This window comes from Fistularia commersonii, chromosome 24 (genome assembly GCF_037954325.1).
Source record: "Fistularia commersonii isolate RoL2024-O1a breed Wild chromosome 24, RoL_Fcom_v1.0, whole genome shotgun sequence".
Classification (NCBI taxonomy): Eukaryota; Metazoa; Chordata; class Actinopteri; order Syngnathiformes; family Fistulariidae; genus Fistularia; species Fistularia commersonii.
Genome location: NC_141307.1, coordinates 545,132 through 561,905, shown reverse-complemented (window position 1 = coordinate 561,905; position 16,774 = coordinate 545,132). Strand labels below are relative to the sequence as shown.

General features: G+C 47.5%; 1 protein-coding gene across 2 annotated transcripts in view; it reads right to left on the bottom strand.

Moving 5' to 3' along the window:
• tnxbb (tenascin XBb) overlaps positions 1–14,913 on the bottom strand; it is a 31,430-nt gene extending 16,517 nt beyond the window's left edge. The window contains exons 1-8 of one of the 2 annotated variants that reach the window (XM_086171170.1): positions 14,776–14,913; positions 13,199–13,386; positions 12,374–12,431; positions 12,068–12,277; positions 10,923–11,639; positions 5,670–5,785; positions 1,244–1,397; positions 632–901 (exon numbers count right to left, since the gene is read on the bottom strand). In XM_086171170.1, coding sequence (XP_086027296.1) covers positions 632–901; positions 1,244–1,397; positions 5,670–5,785; positions 10,923–11,639; positions 12,068–12,277; positions 12,374–12,431; positions 13,199–13,306 — 1,633 coding nt within the window. In that variant the 5' untranslated portion in view covers positions 13,307–13,386; positions 14,776–14,913. Of the gene's footprint in view, positions 1–631; positions 902–1,243; positions 1,398–5,669; positions 5,786–10,922; positions 11,640–12,067; positions 12,278–12,373; positions 12,432–13,198; positions 13,387–14,770 lie in introns of both variants that reach the window. The other variant, XM_086171169.1, reaches the window with a different exon arrangement.
• Between the last annotated feature and the right edge of the window lie 1,861 nt (positions 14,914–16,774).

Sequence of the window (16,774 nt, the reverse complement as noted above, 5' to 3'; positions counted from 1 at the left end):
TCGAGCTAGTCAGAAAAGAGAGGGACATCTTGAATAATGATTAGGATCACTGTTAAAGCCTGACTTAAGTTAGCCCAGGTTTCTGGGACCGGCATCACCACTCGACCTGTGAGGAGAGAATCAGAGCATGATTAGAGGAGAAATTGCTAACCGTGATTAGCTCCTTCATCTGATTTCCTTCTGAGCTTCATTTGTTTGTCTAAATAGAGAAGGCTGGTCCTCAAACGCATCATGACTCTGAATGTCCTGCAAATTGGGGTTTATCATGACTTTCCGTAATCAAGGGCATTTTGTGTGAGTGTTTAATTGGAAACAGGTACGTGACACAGCACTCAAAATCAAGGGGTTGAAAACATTTTGTTCGTGAGCTGTTGTCCTCTCAGGCATCATCTGAAAATAAATCTGCAGTTAGCGAGACAGTCAGTTTCAAGTTTCTGTGCTTAAAGAAAAGCTGGTCTCTTTCCTGTAAAGTGAATGGTGTGTTTCATCCATCAAAACCGTGATTGGCTCAAACTAGAACTGTCTCTTTGTGAAAGAGGAAAAACTAAGCAGATTATGGGATCTCAAGCTGTGAGTGGCTCGGCGGAGGTACTTCTACCAGGTGTGACATATGTCATGGTGTTCCACTCACCAGGAACCGCATGGGTGCTCGCCGGCTCGCTGTGACTGGAGCCCTTCTCCGCCACCAGTCTGACGTGATACAAACGCCCTGCCTCCAGCTCGGTGATGTGGGCAGAGTCCTGGTCGGGCTGGAAGGTGAGCTCCTGACTCTTCCCAGCGCCGTCGCTGGGTGACACGCTCAGACGGTACCTGTCAATCTCCCCCTGCGACCCCTCCCACTGCACCACTGCCGAGGTGGAGGTGGTCTTGACCACGCGGAGGTTGGTGGGACCGGAGATCACTGCGGGAGGGCGTGAAAGGAAAGCTGGTTATCCTGATGGCTCTCCTGCTGATGCCCTGGATTCATCAGAGGATCTTGAACACCCCATAGATGGAGGAAGAGCTGCTTGTCACTCATCAACAGACATATTGGATCATATCTGGAGCCGCCATCTTGGTTTTGGTTAGAAGCCAATGAGCTTAGGCCCCAAGAAGAATTCGACCAATCAGGTGGAAACAGGAAAGAACCCACTATTCAATCCCAGAGCAAAGCTGTTGGATTAATTCATTCATCTGCGAAGGATGAATATTCTTAGAAGTGTACCGCAGACCTCCGCCATCAGAGAACGGGACACAAACTTACAGGTCACAAACTGGCTGCTGGCTTCGGCGCCCCTGCGGCCCTCCGTCTCCCCAGTAACAGTGACGGTGTACTCCTGACCCGCCGCCAGCCCCCTCTGGGTGAAGCTGGTGAGGCCTCCATCAACGGGGACGCTGATCTGCTGGTCGCCTTCCTTCTATAAATGCATGTAGAGAAAAAAAAAGGGGGTTATTCAACTTCACCTGATCATCAGCAGGCCTGCTGGTGTCCTCAAGGTTTCTCACTGCCACACACACACACACACCCACACACACGTCAGGGCCACCTCATTCCCCGAGTGTAATTCTACACGCTGTTATGTTTCAGGAGCAACTCCTTCCAGAGTGCTTAGGAGATATGGCTGAGGGATGATCTCCAAAGCTGCAGACTAGGAACGTCACGTTTCCAACGGTAATAACAGACTGATAGAAAAAACACGAGGCTGCTGGTTGGAGGAACGGAAAGAGTGGCTGCAGGGAACAAACACACACACGGGGTTCAACGCCCTTCCAAGCTCCACTGAAGCATAAAAGTGGGTTCTCTTGACGTCACGGACACGTGGACATCAGGATCCTGGTAGTTTTGGGTTCTCTCATGCAGCTGCGAGATCTTTGGCTGGTGGACTGACGTTGTCACGGCGACTGTCACCGCACGACACCCTTGGGGCTACTTGACCCCACCGAGCACCCCGATGGACGTCACGGAAATAAGCCCGAAAAACCTCATAAACCCGAGGCGTCTCCTGCGCCAATGCGGCTGAAAGCTCATTACCACATCACCACCGCATGGACTCAAGTGGGTGGTTGCCAAGCAACGGAGAAGCGGGACCAAGAGTTTGGGATCCGAACGCTAATGACATCATCCTGCTTTGACCCGTTTTGAACATCCTGATTGGTTCCCAGTCCACTTTTACTGGTCCACACTGATCCCCATCCGCTTCGATTTATCTTTATTGATCTGTTCTTTTTTGGTTTTATTTGATCCCAGTCCACCTTGACTGGTCCTGATTGATCCATTTCCACTTCAATTGGTGCTCATTGATCAGTTTGCTTCAATTGATCCTGATTGATCCCAGTCCAATTGAACGTGCCTTGCTTCATTTGGGTTGGTCCTGAATGCTCATTATTGTTCAAGATTCTTCTTCATTGTACCAAACAGTCCTGATTGGTCCTGGCTGGTTTTGACTCATTCGTGTTTTTCCTGAGTCCATCCTGATCGATCCTCGTTCGTTCCAAGTGGTCCTTATTTATTTTGAACGGCCCTTTATACTCCTGAATGGTCTAATCTCTTCTTGACTGGTCCCGGCCAGTTCTGATTGATCTTTGTCTTTGTCGGTCCTGATGGGTCTAAGCTCACGCTGGTTCCTCCTGACATGTCTCAACTTATTCTGACTAGTCCCGATTTGTCCTCCCTTGGGGCATCGTTTCTCATCTGGACACTCTCAAGCCTAGAACTGGTCCGTTTCACCCTGAGGATGTTTTTCTGCCATCTTTGTAGAAAAAAAAACCTTCTACTCTTTCTTGATTAAAAAGGAAAAAAGGAGAAGAGAAACAACTCTGAGGAGTGGAAAGTGGAACAGATGGGGCGGGTCAGGGGGCGATCGGAGAGGATGCAGATGTGAGATGCTTGTTGCTGAGCAACACTCACAAACACTGTCAAAAACATGGCGGCTGCCAGGGAGGTGACATCATCGCAGCTGTGTCACAGAAACAAGAGGCAAGGGCGTGGGCGAGTGTGTGTGTGTGTGTGTGTGGGGGGGGGGGGGCACTCATCAGCACAAAAACAACAACGACATTGTAATCGTCACGGGAACCAACACGTGAGCATCATGAGAGCAATCCTATTGTCGACCTACTTTTGACTTGTTTTGAGACTTCAGATGGGTTGAGGAAAAACCAGAAGCACCTCGGCCAACTACCTGCCTCCGTCTAACCCTCTCCTCTCACTCCTCTTCCCCTCCGGAGGAAATGACCTCACACAGGAACAGGAAGTTACCTTCTCTCCTCGCTAGTTTGAGAAGAGTTGCAAAAAGGCCGCAGGCTGAAACCTGCCAGACGCTTTGTGGGATGAGATGTTTATGAGAAAATAAACACATCTGATGAAACAGCAGAGAAACACATCAACAAATGATAGAATGGAAAGAGAATGTGAAATCCAATGTTTCCATCTAATTTAAGTAACTAAAAAATTGTGTAATAACTTTGTCTCGTCCTGCTGATTAAAAACCTGATTCCTCTTCAAAGGCAGAGGATGAATAACCTAATAAATACGACAAATGCTTTTTCCATTTGTAAAAAAGGTCTCAATTTTTTTTCCTGAACAGACATCATTTGAAAGCTGGGAACCGTAGAGACCACTTAATTCTTCTCTTCGGTTTCAATTCTGACTTTTAGTTTAAAAAACCTGACATGTCAACTTCATTATCTAACGTGAACTGATTTTGAAATGGTGGTTCCTGCAAGTCGAAGTCTTCAACAGACAGACATTTTGTGTAGAATGGGTTTCTCCCATGGGATTAGTTTAACTTGAGGAAAAGGAGTTGAGGTTCTCCCTGCCTTAGAAAATCTGGAATAAGGGTTAATAAGGGTGTTTGGGAACTGTTCTTCCAGGACTGAGAGTGCATGCAGTTCTGAAACAGTCCTCTCGAGGGCAGCAGACAACACGGACAGGTAGTTTTTCCAACTTTCTTTCCAACATCTCAACTCATGTCAAACCTCTTCTCTGATATCTTACCTTGCCTCCTACTCCTTCTGTAACATTCCACTGTGTGTCCTATTTCCATCTCAACATCTCAATCTGTGTCCTACTCCTTCTGTAACATCTCATCTCATGTCCTAGTCCCTCTGTGACAACTTACCTTGTCTCCTACTCCCTCTCTAAAATCCCCATGCTTCTCCTACTTCCTCTCTATCTTCTAACTGACGTTGTTTGCAGTCATTCCTGAGCTCTAGGGATTTCTAACAAATTTTTAAGTGATATCAGACGTCTCACTCATTTCCCTCTCTCTCTCTCTCTCTCTCTCTCTCCAAGGATGAATCCTTGTGTTTTCTCTCTCCGTGCAATGATGTCACCGCAGGGGGGTTGGAAACGGTTGTTCTGTTTAGTTCAAGAAGGAACACAGCGAGATCAGAGGTCACCACTGCAAGTGTGTGTGATTCGCAGTGTCTGTCGGTGTGTGTGTATGTGTTAATCTAAAGCAGGGAGCTCCCTCCTTTCATCTCGGTGACATGTCTGATTCTGACTGATTTATAAAGCACTTGCTGGGCCCGTCTCCCCTCCCCTCCGTACCGATTCCATCAGTAATTTTCCACTTATTTAATTCCTCCCGCTGCTGATGGATGTCACATGTTGCTGGTGAGGAAGAGGAGGAGTGGAGCTCGTCATTGAGGTCATTTTCACTGTCCGGTTAAAATGACTCCCCCACTGGTTTGAATCCAAAATAACTTGAAAATAACAAATACATTTGTGATTAAGATAATTACATAAGTATGAGGTTTTTAATAACAGTTTGGAAGAGATTTATTGGTGGTTTTGTTCATAATTCTTCACCCAATTTAATCATTTTTTTGCTGAAATTTAGATATGTTTTTGATTTAATAAAATGTGTGATGTGATGAAAGGCTTTCAAGAGTCAAGACAGATTATTCAGATTTGTTTAACATTTTTTAAGTAGTTCTTTAAAAGAAAGCTTTTTTTAATATTGAAAATGAATTCCAATATAAGGGGAAGAAAAATTAATATTAAAGTTAAGAAACTGTGATGTGGACGTTGATGTGATGTGATGACATTGTCTCATTAAGTTCTGAAATTCTTAATAAAAAGCCTCCTTTCAGAGAATGGAGACCAAAATGAATGAAAACTCTCCCATTTACTGGAAGGCTTCATTTATTCGTTCTCTCAATCCTGGCCGACCCTTCGTTCTTGGGGGAGGCGAACCGGTCGTGACAGTGCGCTCCCTGTCCTGAGGACGGGGAAATGGGGGGAGGCAAACAGCACGTCTCTCTGGAAACAGCAAAACCCTTTTTCAATGTTTGGAACAAAACTATTCTGACATCATCACATCGGAACCGAACTCAGTGACTGAGCAAACACCCCCATCATCATCATCATCATCACAGTCCTGCACGGTTCCCATGAATTTAGATACAGAGATGTGGGTTTAACCGGGTCAAGTTGGTCCTCAGAGTCCCCTTACGTGAACTAAAATATTCATAACCAAATTTAAAATGTGATATTTGTGTGTTTCACTGTATGTGTCTAAGATAATTTTTTTTTCACATTTGTTTACTTTTGCTCAGGAAACATAATGGTCTGTTTTTAATGTTTGTTAAACCCTCCGTGACTGATGTCTTGTTTTTGTACTTTGCATTTTAAAAGGAAGTGCTGGGTCCAAACGCGCGGGGCAGCACAGCCATGCTAACTGGTTTACCTGGCTGTCGAAGGTGACGTGGTAGGTGTCATAGTTGACGGCTGGCGGAGTCCAGAACAGTGTGACAGATGACTCGGTGATGTTCCTGGTACTGAGCTCGGAGACACCGGACATCTCTGAGGGGCACAGAGACCATTCTCAGTTGGCCTTACACACTTCAAGAAACACTTCTAACTTTAAATATTGTGCATAATTTGCAAACAATGAGTTGCATTACAAATATATGACCAGTTAAAATAATAATTCAACAAAAATTTGAACACTTTGGTCTTTGTCATCAAGTTAGTGGTGCTAATACAGAGAGGAATGGGGCTAGCTGCCACCATTTGGCCTACTTAGCTCTGTCTGGCAAGTGTTAACTACAAATATAAAGCTTTAGAAGCAAAAAAAAAAAAAGTGGGTTCATATCCCCCCACAGCCAGCAGTTACCTTGTTGCGAAAGCCCGCCAAAAAAACTTTTACCCATAATTGAATGAAGTGTATCGTTTAGCAACGGTTGCTAATATAGCTGCTATATACCCACTGGTATTGAGAGCAGGGCTAGCTGCCAGCATAAGCACTATCTTAGCTTTGTCCAGCTAATGTGAGCTGTGTTTTTACATTTTGAAATTCCATCAAAACCAACAATGACTAATTACTTAAAAAGACAGCCAGTCAAACCATTACAAAGACGTAACAATCAAAAAATACCCTCAAAGCTAGTGGAGACAGGTTGTTGCTAAGGCTTACCCGAAAACCTCCCTGCTCATAACTGCTAAATATCATTTAGCAGGCGGCGGCAATGTAGCTACTAAACACTTGCGGTTATCATGAGGGTAGAGCTAACAGCAGGCATTAGCACATACTTAGCTTGCTCTAGTTACTATTAACCACAAAGAGTACCTATCCTTTAAATTTGAAAAATACAATTAAATGAACAATTACCAACTATCTAATAAAAGTGATAGTCAAACGAAGGTACAGAACTAATGATACAAAATAGTTGTCCTTTTATTACCGGGTACCAATTCTCTCATGCTAACAGAATGCTAGCTTGTTGCTAGCTCTATCGAACCAACATTAGCCACATAGACCCTCCTCATTTTTACATCCCGAAAAAGGAGTGAAACCGGCAATGACCAATTATCTAATAAGACTAGCAGTCAAACAAAGGTTTAGATATAAATATTCAAAATAATTCCCCTTTTATTACTGCATTCCTATTCCTTCATGCTAGCAGGAAGTTAGTTTGTTGCTAAAGCCCGCCAAAAAAAAACCTAGCTTCACCTTAGCTCTTCCTAGCTAATATGAGCCACGAAGACACTAATTTTTACATAAAAAAATTATTTGTTCAACAATTACCAATTATCTAATGAAAGTGACAGTCAAATAAAGCTTTAGATGTAAATATTTGAAATAATTCCCCTTCTATCACTTCATTCCTATTCCCTCAGGCTAGCGGAAAGTTAGCTTGTTGCTGAAGCCCGGCAAAGAAAAAAAAGTGTCACCGAGCTCTTTCAAGCAAACATTAGCCACAAAGAAACTCCTCATTTTTACTTCCCAAAAATAATTTAAACTAACAATTACCAATTATCTAATGAGACAAGCAGTCAAACAAAGGTTTAGATATAAATATTTGAAACAATTACCCTTTTATAACTTCATTCCTTCTCTCTCATGCTAACGGAAAGTTAGCTAGTTTCTAAAGCCCGCCAAAAAAAACAAGTGCGACTATAGGTCTAGCTAACACTGGCTAGCTAACATTAGCCACAAAGACCCTTATTACTGAATCCCAAAAAAGCACCAAAACCAACAATAACCAATTATGTCATGAAGAAGGTGGTAAAACTAATATCACAAGCCAATAAATTAAATAAAAAAACGAACCCCCTTTTAAAACTATTCAGCCGTTGCTAGAGTAATTAGCTTTTCACTAGCTCGGGCTCACTGCTTATAACCAAATTGTGCGTATGTCATTAACATACATGCGCGAGCATCTTCTACACGGCCCCCGGTCTACCACTTCGGCAATTTTCTCTCCCGAGAAAAAAAAACATATGCGATAAAGCTTGATAATTCATGGCTGGAAATAAAACGATAAATTTATCCGGCAGCTGGGCACCTGGGTGACGTGACCAGACCGTGTTAACAGATAGCAAAGCGTCGACTTCGAAAAAATTAGTGAAGCTAACGTTGTCCATTGCATTTCACCTTCACAGTAGCTGTAGTAATTGATGTTTCAAAAGCATTGGAGAGGCTTCTTTACTTCAACTGCTTCATTTCATTCATTTTTCTTCTTATAAGAGCGCTGAGTGACACGGAAATGTCCCTCGAAGTGGATTCTAGGACATTCGCTAGCTAACAAGCTAGCGCTTAACGTCGCCATTAAGGAGCCGAATTACCGTGTGTTTTAGTGTGTTTGTCATACTTAAGTGTTGGACCGAACCGGACGGTGGCACTGCTCACCCGCCACCGTATCTCCTGCACTCCCTTGCCATCTTCCTCTTGGGGGCGCGAAGCGGAAACTGCAGCGGCAGATTCCGGCGGGAGGAGTTTAAAACGAAGCTGCAACCCGGAAGTTCACGGGTTTGTCACCGGAAGTAGTAACCCGGAAGTGAGAGAATTGTTTCTTTTCCAAAATAAAAGCAGCGGGCTGCTGGTGGAAGTTAAATAAATTGGTCAAAGAAACTTGTGGTAAAAGTTTTCCAGCTTCTCCTTATTCAGATAAAGGAGATTAAACATCAATTATTACATTTATTCTGTGAAATATCTTAATTTACCTTATTAAAGCACATCTGTCACCCTCTCAACTGTGTGCGCAGTGATTTCCCCTCATTCTAAAAAACTTCAAAATATTGGATGTATTTCTAGTTATTGTTGATGATTCCAGGATTCATGGCTCAAAATCTAACAAGGACACATTTTGGAGAAAATAAAGGATGTAATGAAGTTTATTCGGCGATAAATTGAACACTGCTCAGGCATATTTTAATTATTTCCTCCTACTTTTTGGAAATCATTTCTACTCTGACCTCAGCCAACCACTAAAAGAAGAAAATCCTCAGCTCCACAACAACACACACACACACACACACACTCACACTCACTCTTATGACCACTTGACTTTCTTAGGGGGTAATATAAGGTCAAGTCTTTGTTCAATCACCAAAAATCACACATAGACACAGACACACTCATTAACTGTGTTGCCAGTTGGAACACACACACACAGCATACCCACACACACTCACATCCCGCAGTCAGACAGAATCATGCACACATACACTCACTCAGACCGCACACCCACAGACACACACACACACACACACAAACACACACACACTCAGACCACGCACCCACAGACATACACACAGCATGCACACCTACACATTTACTGCATTCACACACACACACACACACACACACACACACACACACACACACACACACACACACACACACACACACACACTCCTGACAGTTTTGACAGCTTGAATGTCCTCGTTGGACTGAGATCCATCATATTATAGGATGTAACCCTTTTTAGGTCCTTGGATGGTGGTGTGGAACCATCCTGTGGAACACAGACCCTCATCAGAGGCTGTTTTATTGGGATCCGAACCCACTGGCGCCGCCGTTAACGAAGCGGGCTCCGTCACCACGGCTAGAGGCGTCTCCTAGCAACGGCACCGTCAACCAGCTAAAAACAACGGAATAGTTTGACGAGGTGTCAGACAGAACCGGGTCGGACAGAAGCAGCTGGTGGACCGGTGCGGGTTTGAAACCGACCTTCAGGACGCTGACAGATGGAAAGGGTCAGAGACCTGCCTTGTTTCCTGGTTTTCTGACTTACTTCCTGGTTTTTCTGACTTACTTCCTGTTTTAAGGGGAAAATCTACCTGGTTTCTGCTAACTTTTAGGGTTTCATCCGTTTGACGAACGCCCTCGGCTAAAGCAAGACCCGATGGTTCTCACAGTTCTCCGGCAGAACCTGGAACAGTTTGGTTCGACCACATCCCCACCACCCCCCCGCCACCCGTTGTTTCCTCACTCTGTCCAGACCTTCTGGCTGGAGGACAAGCTTTTATGGCGCTCATAAAAATGATGGAGGGCCGATGAAGAAACAGGAAGCAGGTGAGGCGGTGGATGGAGGAGGGACAGGAAGAGGCGGAGCCATTGGAGGCGCCCCAGGTTTCAAAACAAAAGTACGAATGACTCCGTGAAGCAAATCAGAAGAGGCGGAGAAAAGAGCGGTGAAAACTTATGAAGGAGTGGAAAGAACGGAGGAGAAGTGTCGGGGTGAGATGTTCCAGATTGGGCCACAGGTGCTGGATGAATCACGCCCCCCCCAGGGATGACATAATCCCATCTCTCTTAAAGGGCCGGTACGGGCGCCCGTCTTGAACCTCCAGGAGGTCCGGCGGTGCCCGGCGGCCTCAAGCCTTCGCATGGAGGTCATGGAGACGAGGCTGAGCTCATCTGATTGGCTCCCGGGGGGCCGGGCGGGCGGGGCGGGTCTGCTGGAACCGCACGGCGCCAGAGGTCCTCTTATCTGCTCAGCTGGAGGACGTCCAGGAAGCAGAGAAGGACGAGCTGCTGGTGGACCGGGAGGGAACAGCAGGAGCAGGGGCTTCATTATCCAGATAAAACCGGCAGGACTCCAGGAAGCTGTGTGTTCATGACCATTCATTCATTCACTCACTCATTAAATCTGCTCACAGGGTTCCAGAAATGGAGAAGTGGGCGGGGCTTAACCTGGACGGGCCAGCTGTCAATCATCCAACCATGGGAGAACCAACCGAGAACCAAGAACCTTCTCTGTGGTTCCTGAGAAGATCCTGATTATTGATTCAGATTTTTGACCCTTAAACATCGATCCTGGCGATGGACCTCGTGTTACAGGCCCTTACTATCAATCATGATTATTAATTCAGAGTATTGACGTCTAATTATTGATCCCTCACCTTAATCCTGAATGTTGATCCTGGTTATTGACCTTGTGTCATCGATCCTGATTTTAAATCTTAATTTTGATCCTGCTTATTGACCTTGAATGATTGATCCTACTCAGTAATTCTGACCTTTGACCCTGATTTTTGATGACTGGAGGTGGGAAATGTCACCCAGGATGTAGAATGTTTGCCAGGTGAAGAAGACATGCTGGTAACCTTGGTAACAGCGCTCCCATCTGGTCAATTGGAAAACCTGCTGCTTTTCTAATCTAGGGGACGGCTCAGTGCCGCCGCCCTGCAAAACAAGATGGCGTCCACTCACCGGCGTCGCAGTCCGGCCCCGTCATCCCGTCCACGCAGCGGCTGCAGTCGGGCTCGGCAAAGCCCCGCCGGCACACACACTTCCCCTTGACGCAGCGCCCCTTGCCGCTGCAGTGGGCGGGGCAGGCTTTGGCGCCGCAGTCGGACCCGGTGAAGCCGGCGGCGCAGACGCAACTGCCGTTCACACACTGCCCCCGTCCGCTACACCTCTTCGGACACACCCTCTCCGAGCAGCCGTCGCCAGTGTAGCCGTCGTCGCACACACACCGCCCTTCCACGCAGCGCCCCCTGCTGGAGCAGTTCTCCGGACAGACGAGGGCGGCGCAGTCGTCGCCAGTGTAGCCTTCATCACACACACACCGCCCCTCCACGCAGCGCCCCCTGCTAGAGCAGTTCTCCGGACAGACGAGGGTGGAGCAATCTTCTCCGGAGAAGCCTTCATCACACACACACCGCCCCTCCACGCAGCGCCCCCTGCTGGAGCAGTTCTCCGGACAGACGAGGGTGGAGCAATCTTCTCCGGAGAAGCCTTCATCGCACACACACCGCCCCTCCACGCAGCGCCCCCTGCTGGAGCAGTTCTCCGGACAGAGGATGGAGGAGCAGTCGTCGCCAGTGAAGCCGGGGAAGCAGACGCAGACGCCGTCCTCGCAGCGGCCCTGGTCGCTGCACTCGTTGGGACACTCGGACACCTGGGAGCTGATGGTGCAGCCGGCGCCTGCGCGGGGGGGCGAGGACAAGAACTTCGAGTTAGTCGGAAATAAAATGAGCAGCGGCAGCGCCCTCTGTGGGCGCGTCACATGACCCTCGTTGCCCCTGACGACGGTCGCCGTGTCTCCACAAGACTTAGGACAACAGCAGTGACTAATCCCCCCACTGAATCGCAGCACAGGCTAATTAGCTTCCTGTGTGTGTGTGTGTGTGTGTGTGTGTGTGTGTGCACGTGTGTGTGTTAGGGCGGAGGATGAGCTGGGAGGAGATGCAGACTGAGATCACAGTTGGGCAACAGACACACACACACACACGTGGTTAGCTCATGGTCCAGGTTCTGCAAGGTCTGACGTCTCGACGTCTCCTCGTGCAGCGACGGCTGGTCTGTGTGTGTGTGTGTGTGTGTGTGTGTGTGTGCTGATGATGTGTGAGAACCTTTGATCTCCTTGGAGGAGCAGCAGCCTCCTCCTCCTCCACATCGCTCCCTGAGCTCGGACACCTCCCTCTCCAGACGCTCCAGACGTTCTCGCAGGGCGGCCATGTTGGCCTCGCAGCCGCACGTCTCGGCGCCGGCGGCGAGCGGGAGGAGGCGGATCCTGTGAGTCAGAACCAGAGGAGAACCTGGAGCCAGGGAGAGTTCTGGACCTGGAGAGACACAGGAACACTCCATCACTCACTATGGATTGATCAGAATCACAGAATATGTGTGTGTGTGTGTGTGTGTGTGTGTGTCATCAGCACCTCCTTGGCCTCCATCCGTTGAGTCGTCCGTGGAGACACAGCCTGTTGTCACGACAACCTGCAAGAGTCAAATGTCAGCTGACCGCCTGACCTGACCTGTGTGTGTGTGTCTGTGTGTCTGTGTGTGTGTGTCTGTGTGTGTGTGCCTATGTCTGTGTGTCTTTGCATGTGTGTGTGTCTAAGTGTGCCTCTGTGTGGGTGTATTTGTGTATTTGTGTCTCTACAACTGTGTGTTTGTGTGTGTTTAAATGTGTGTCTGTATTTTTGTATCTGTGTGTGTATGTGTGTGTGTATGTGTATGTGTGTGTGTGTTCATGCATGTGTGTGTCTATGAGTGTGTGTGTGTGTGTGTATCTATGTGTCTATGCATGTGTATGTGTGTGCCCATGCATGTGTGTGTGTGTGTGTGTGTGTGTGTGTGTCTCTATGGGTGTGTGTGTGTTTGTTTGTGTGTGCCCATGCATGTGTATGTGTATGTGCGTGTGTGTGTGTGTGTGTGTGTGTGTGTGCCCATGCATGTGTGTGTCTATGGTTGTGTGTGTGTGTTTGTGTGTGCCCATGCATGTGTGTGTCTATGGTTGTGTGTGTGTGTTTGTGTGTGTCCATGCATGTGTGTGTCTATGCGTGTGTGTGTTTGTTTGTGTGTGCCTATGCATGTGTGTGTGCGTGTGTGTGTGTGTTTCTATGTGTCTATGCATGTGTGTGTGTGTGTGTCCATGCATGTGTGTGTTAATGGGTGTGTGTATATGTGTATATGTTTGTATGTTTCATTTCTTCTGTCTACAACAGCATCTTCAGACGCTGCAGACGTTCTCCAACCTTCACCTTGACGTTCTGCTGTGAGTTGTTGCCTGGCAACGGTGTGGGCGGGGTCATGTGGGCGTGGCCTGCAGAGAGGAGGAGGAGGAGGAGGAGGAGGAGGAGGGGAGGCATGGTCCAGGAGGAAGAAGACCTGGAGATGTGTCAACCTTACTGCTTCACCCGCAGGTGAGGAGCGCGGCCTCTTCCCCCGCCTGGAGGACACACAGAGGAGCACCATTTGGACTAACAGCAGATCCTCCACCTTCAGAAGGACCCTCAGCTTTGGACCAGAACCTTCAGAAGGAGGACCCTCAGCTTTGGACCAGAACCTCCACCTTCAGAAGGACCCTCAGCTTAGAACCAGAACCTCCACCTTCAGAGGGAGGACCCTCTGCTTTGGACCAGAACCTTCAGAAGGAGGACCCTCAGCTTTGGACCAGAACCTCCAACTTCAGAAGGAGGACCCTCAGCTTAGAACCAGAACCTCCACCTTCAGAAGGACCCTCAGCTTTGGACCAGAACCTCCAACTTCAGGAGGAGATCTTTGAGGCTCGTCTCATGAAGAACCCTGTTGGTACCTGCTGCCTCGGACCCTTGAGGGACCAGGTTCTCCCCCAAGCAAACATCATCCAGACGTGTCCTCCAGAGGTGCGGGTGTTGTCGCCACGGCAACCGCCGACTCCTCCTCCTGTCCATCATGCTTCACGCCTACCAAGAGCCTCCTGCTCAGTGGGGAGGTTCTGGAGGTGTTCTCCAGGAATCTGGATGTTCTGGATTAACGAGCGTCTGGTTCCACTTTGACCGAACGAGCCAATAAAACACTTCATTTGTTTTACTTTTATGACACGGGGGCGGAGGGGGCGGGGCTTCCAGTGATTGACAGCTCGGTGCAAATCCATCGCCGTGATTGACGGGAAGTTGAAAAAAATACAAATGTAAACGCAACTAAAAGGAATCAGCAGGAAGTGGATTTTTCCCCCTTTTTTAAATAAAATGTAACTTTTTCACTCCAAAGTTCAACCCCCGAGGGGTCGTCACGGCGACGATCCCCGACGGGAACCATGGCGACAAAATATTTTCAAATTCACACGAAATGGTGAATTAATTGGTTGACATTTATGACTAAATAAAATGTGAGAGACAAACTTCAGCAATAATAAAACATTACAATTATCTATCATCTAAACTTAAACAACTTTACTATGTATTATTAAATACTATAATACTACTCACATTGATAGTGCAAATAATATATGAATATTTAATCAAACAACATTACTATTTATACAAAAATACTGTAATATGACTCACATTAGTCGTCTAAATAACATGAATATTTTGAATTATTTTAATTCTAAAAATGTGATTTGGATTTAATGATAATTAAATGATTAATGATAAATGACCAAATTATTTTTTTTTTATTTGATCATTTGCATCTTTATTTTTTATATTATGATTTTTGAAGGAGAAATATTGGCGGGGAAACAATAACAAATAAAAAAAAAACGGACACGTTTCCTCGTCGTCGTGCAATGACGATAAAATAAAAGTAAAAATGCAAAATGAAAATAGAAAGTAGAGAGGAAAGGTCACCTGACCTGGACGAAGGGACGAGCTTCTTCTCTCCGGCGCAAATCAGGAGAAACGTCCGGAAAGAAAGGTTTCGGATGGAGATGGAGAACGTGGAGAAGAAGAGGAAGCGAAGAAGTCCTTCCTCGGCGAGGTCCTCACCTGCTGGGAGCCCACACAGCTCTGAGCCCGGCGCAGAAGCCAGGGAGGAGGAGGAGGAGGAGATGGAGGGAGGTGATGGAGGGGGAGCGGCGGCATTTTCTCATACCAGAAGAATTTCTCCTCCTTCTCTCTCTGATGTCATTCAGCCTGAGCAGAAGGTCCTGCTGGGAGGGACGGGGGGGCACGGAAACATCTGACTCCATCTTGGTGCGTCTGGACCTTCAGCCTACCTGACGCTGCGCCGCCGCTCCTGAAGCTCAGCACCTCCACCAGCATCTGCCTCGTCCTGCCGCTTCTGCTCCATCTTTGCCCTCGGAGATGATTCCTTCATCTCTGAGGCTGACTTTCACCAAACATAGGTGTATGAGAGCCAACCCTGCAGGAGAACATTGAGAGCCTGCAGGAGAACATGGAGAGCCTGTAGGAGAATGTAGAGAACCTTGCAGGAGAACATGGAGAGCCTGCAGGAGAACATGGAGAACCTTGCAGGAGAACATGGAGAACCTTGCAGGAGAATATAGAGAACCCTGCAGGAGAACATGGAGAACCTTGCAGGAGAACATGGAGAGCCTGCAGGAGAACATGGAGAACCTTGCAGGAGAACATGGAGAACCTTGCAAGAGAACATGGAGAACCTTGCAGGAGAACATGGAGAACCCGGTCCAGCCCTGGATCTCTGCACTGTGTTGGTACCCTTCCCAGTACCAGTGACAATCTGTCCAGGTGGAACCAGGCGTGGAGAAGATCTCCATCCCATGGAGGTTCAGACGTTCCACAGCAGCTCCAGGGTTCCCCTGGAACGTGAGGGAACCTTCACGGCAACATGTGCCGTTTATGAGCTGGTTCCTGTCGGAACGTCGGCAGGCGGCCGCCGACTTCTCACCGTAAAACCGTCAAGTGGAGCATCGAGAGGCGCCTGGCGCTAACACACACACACACACACACACACACACACACACACACACACACACACACACACACGCCCATGTGCTGGGCAGACGGCGGCCCGGAGGTTTAAGACCTGCCAAAGACGAGTCCTCTGAGAATGGACGCCTCGTGCTGACCTCCACGAAAACATGGGAGCCTCAGGACACACCGACCAATCAGGTCTCAGTTTTCCAAAGGAGAAGGACATCATGAGGACACCATCTGGACGACATGAGGACATCATGTGGTCATCATCAAGCCACCGTGAGGACGTCATGGGGACATCATGTGGACATCATTTAGGCATCATAAAGACATCATGAGGACATCATGGGGACATCATGTAGAGATCATGGGGACATCATGGGGACATCATGTAGAGATCATGGGGACGTCATGGGGACATCATAAAGACATCATGTGGATATCATTTAGGCATCGTGAAGACATCATGGGGACATCATTGGGACATCATGGGGACATCATTTAGACATCGTGAAGACATCATGGGGACATCATTGGGACATCATGGGGACATCATGTGGAGATCATGGGGACGTCATGGGGACATCGTGTGGACATCATCAAGCCATTGTGAGGACATCATGGGGACATCATGGGGACATCATGGGGACATCATGGGGACATCACGAGGATATCATGGGGGCATGATGAGGACGTCCTGAGGACATCATCTGAATGTTATGAAGACATCATGAAGACGCCATGAGGATGTAATGAGGACTTCATGTGGAGATCATGAAGACATCCTGAGGACGTCATGGAACATCACAAGGACGTCATGTGGAGATCATGAGGACGTCATGAAGATGTCATGAGGGCGTCACGTGGAGATCATGAGATCACCCGGATGTCTTCTGGACGCCGTGCGTCAGTAACGTCCAGAGGACGTTGCATTTGACTGGCATCTGTGAGCTT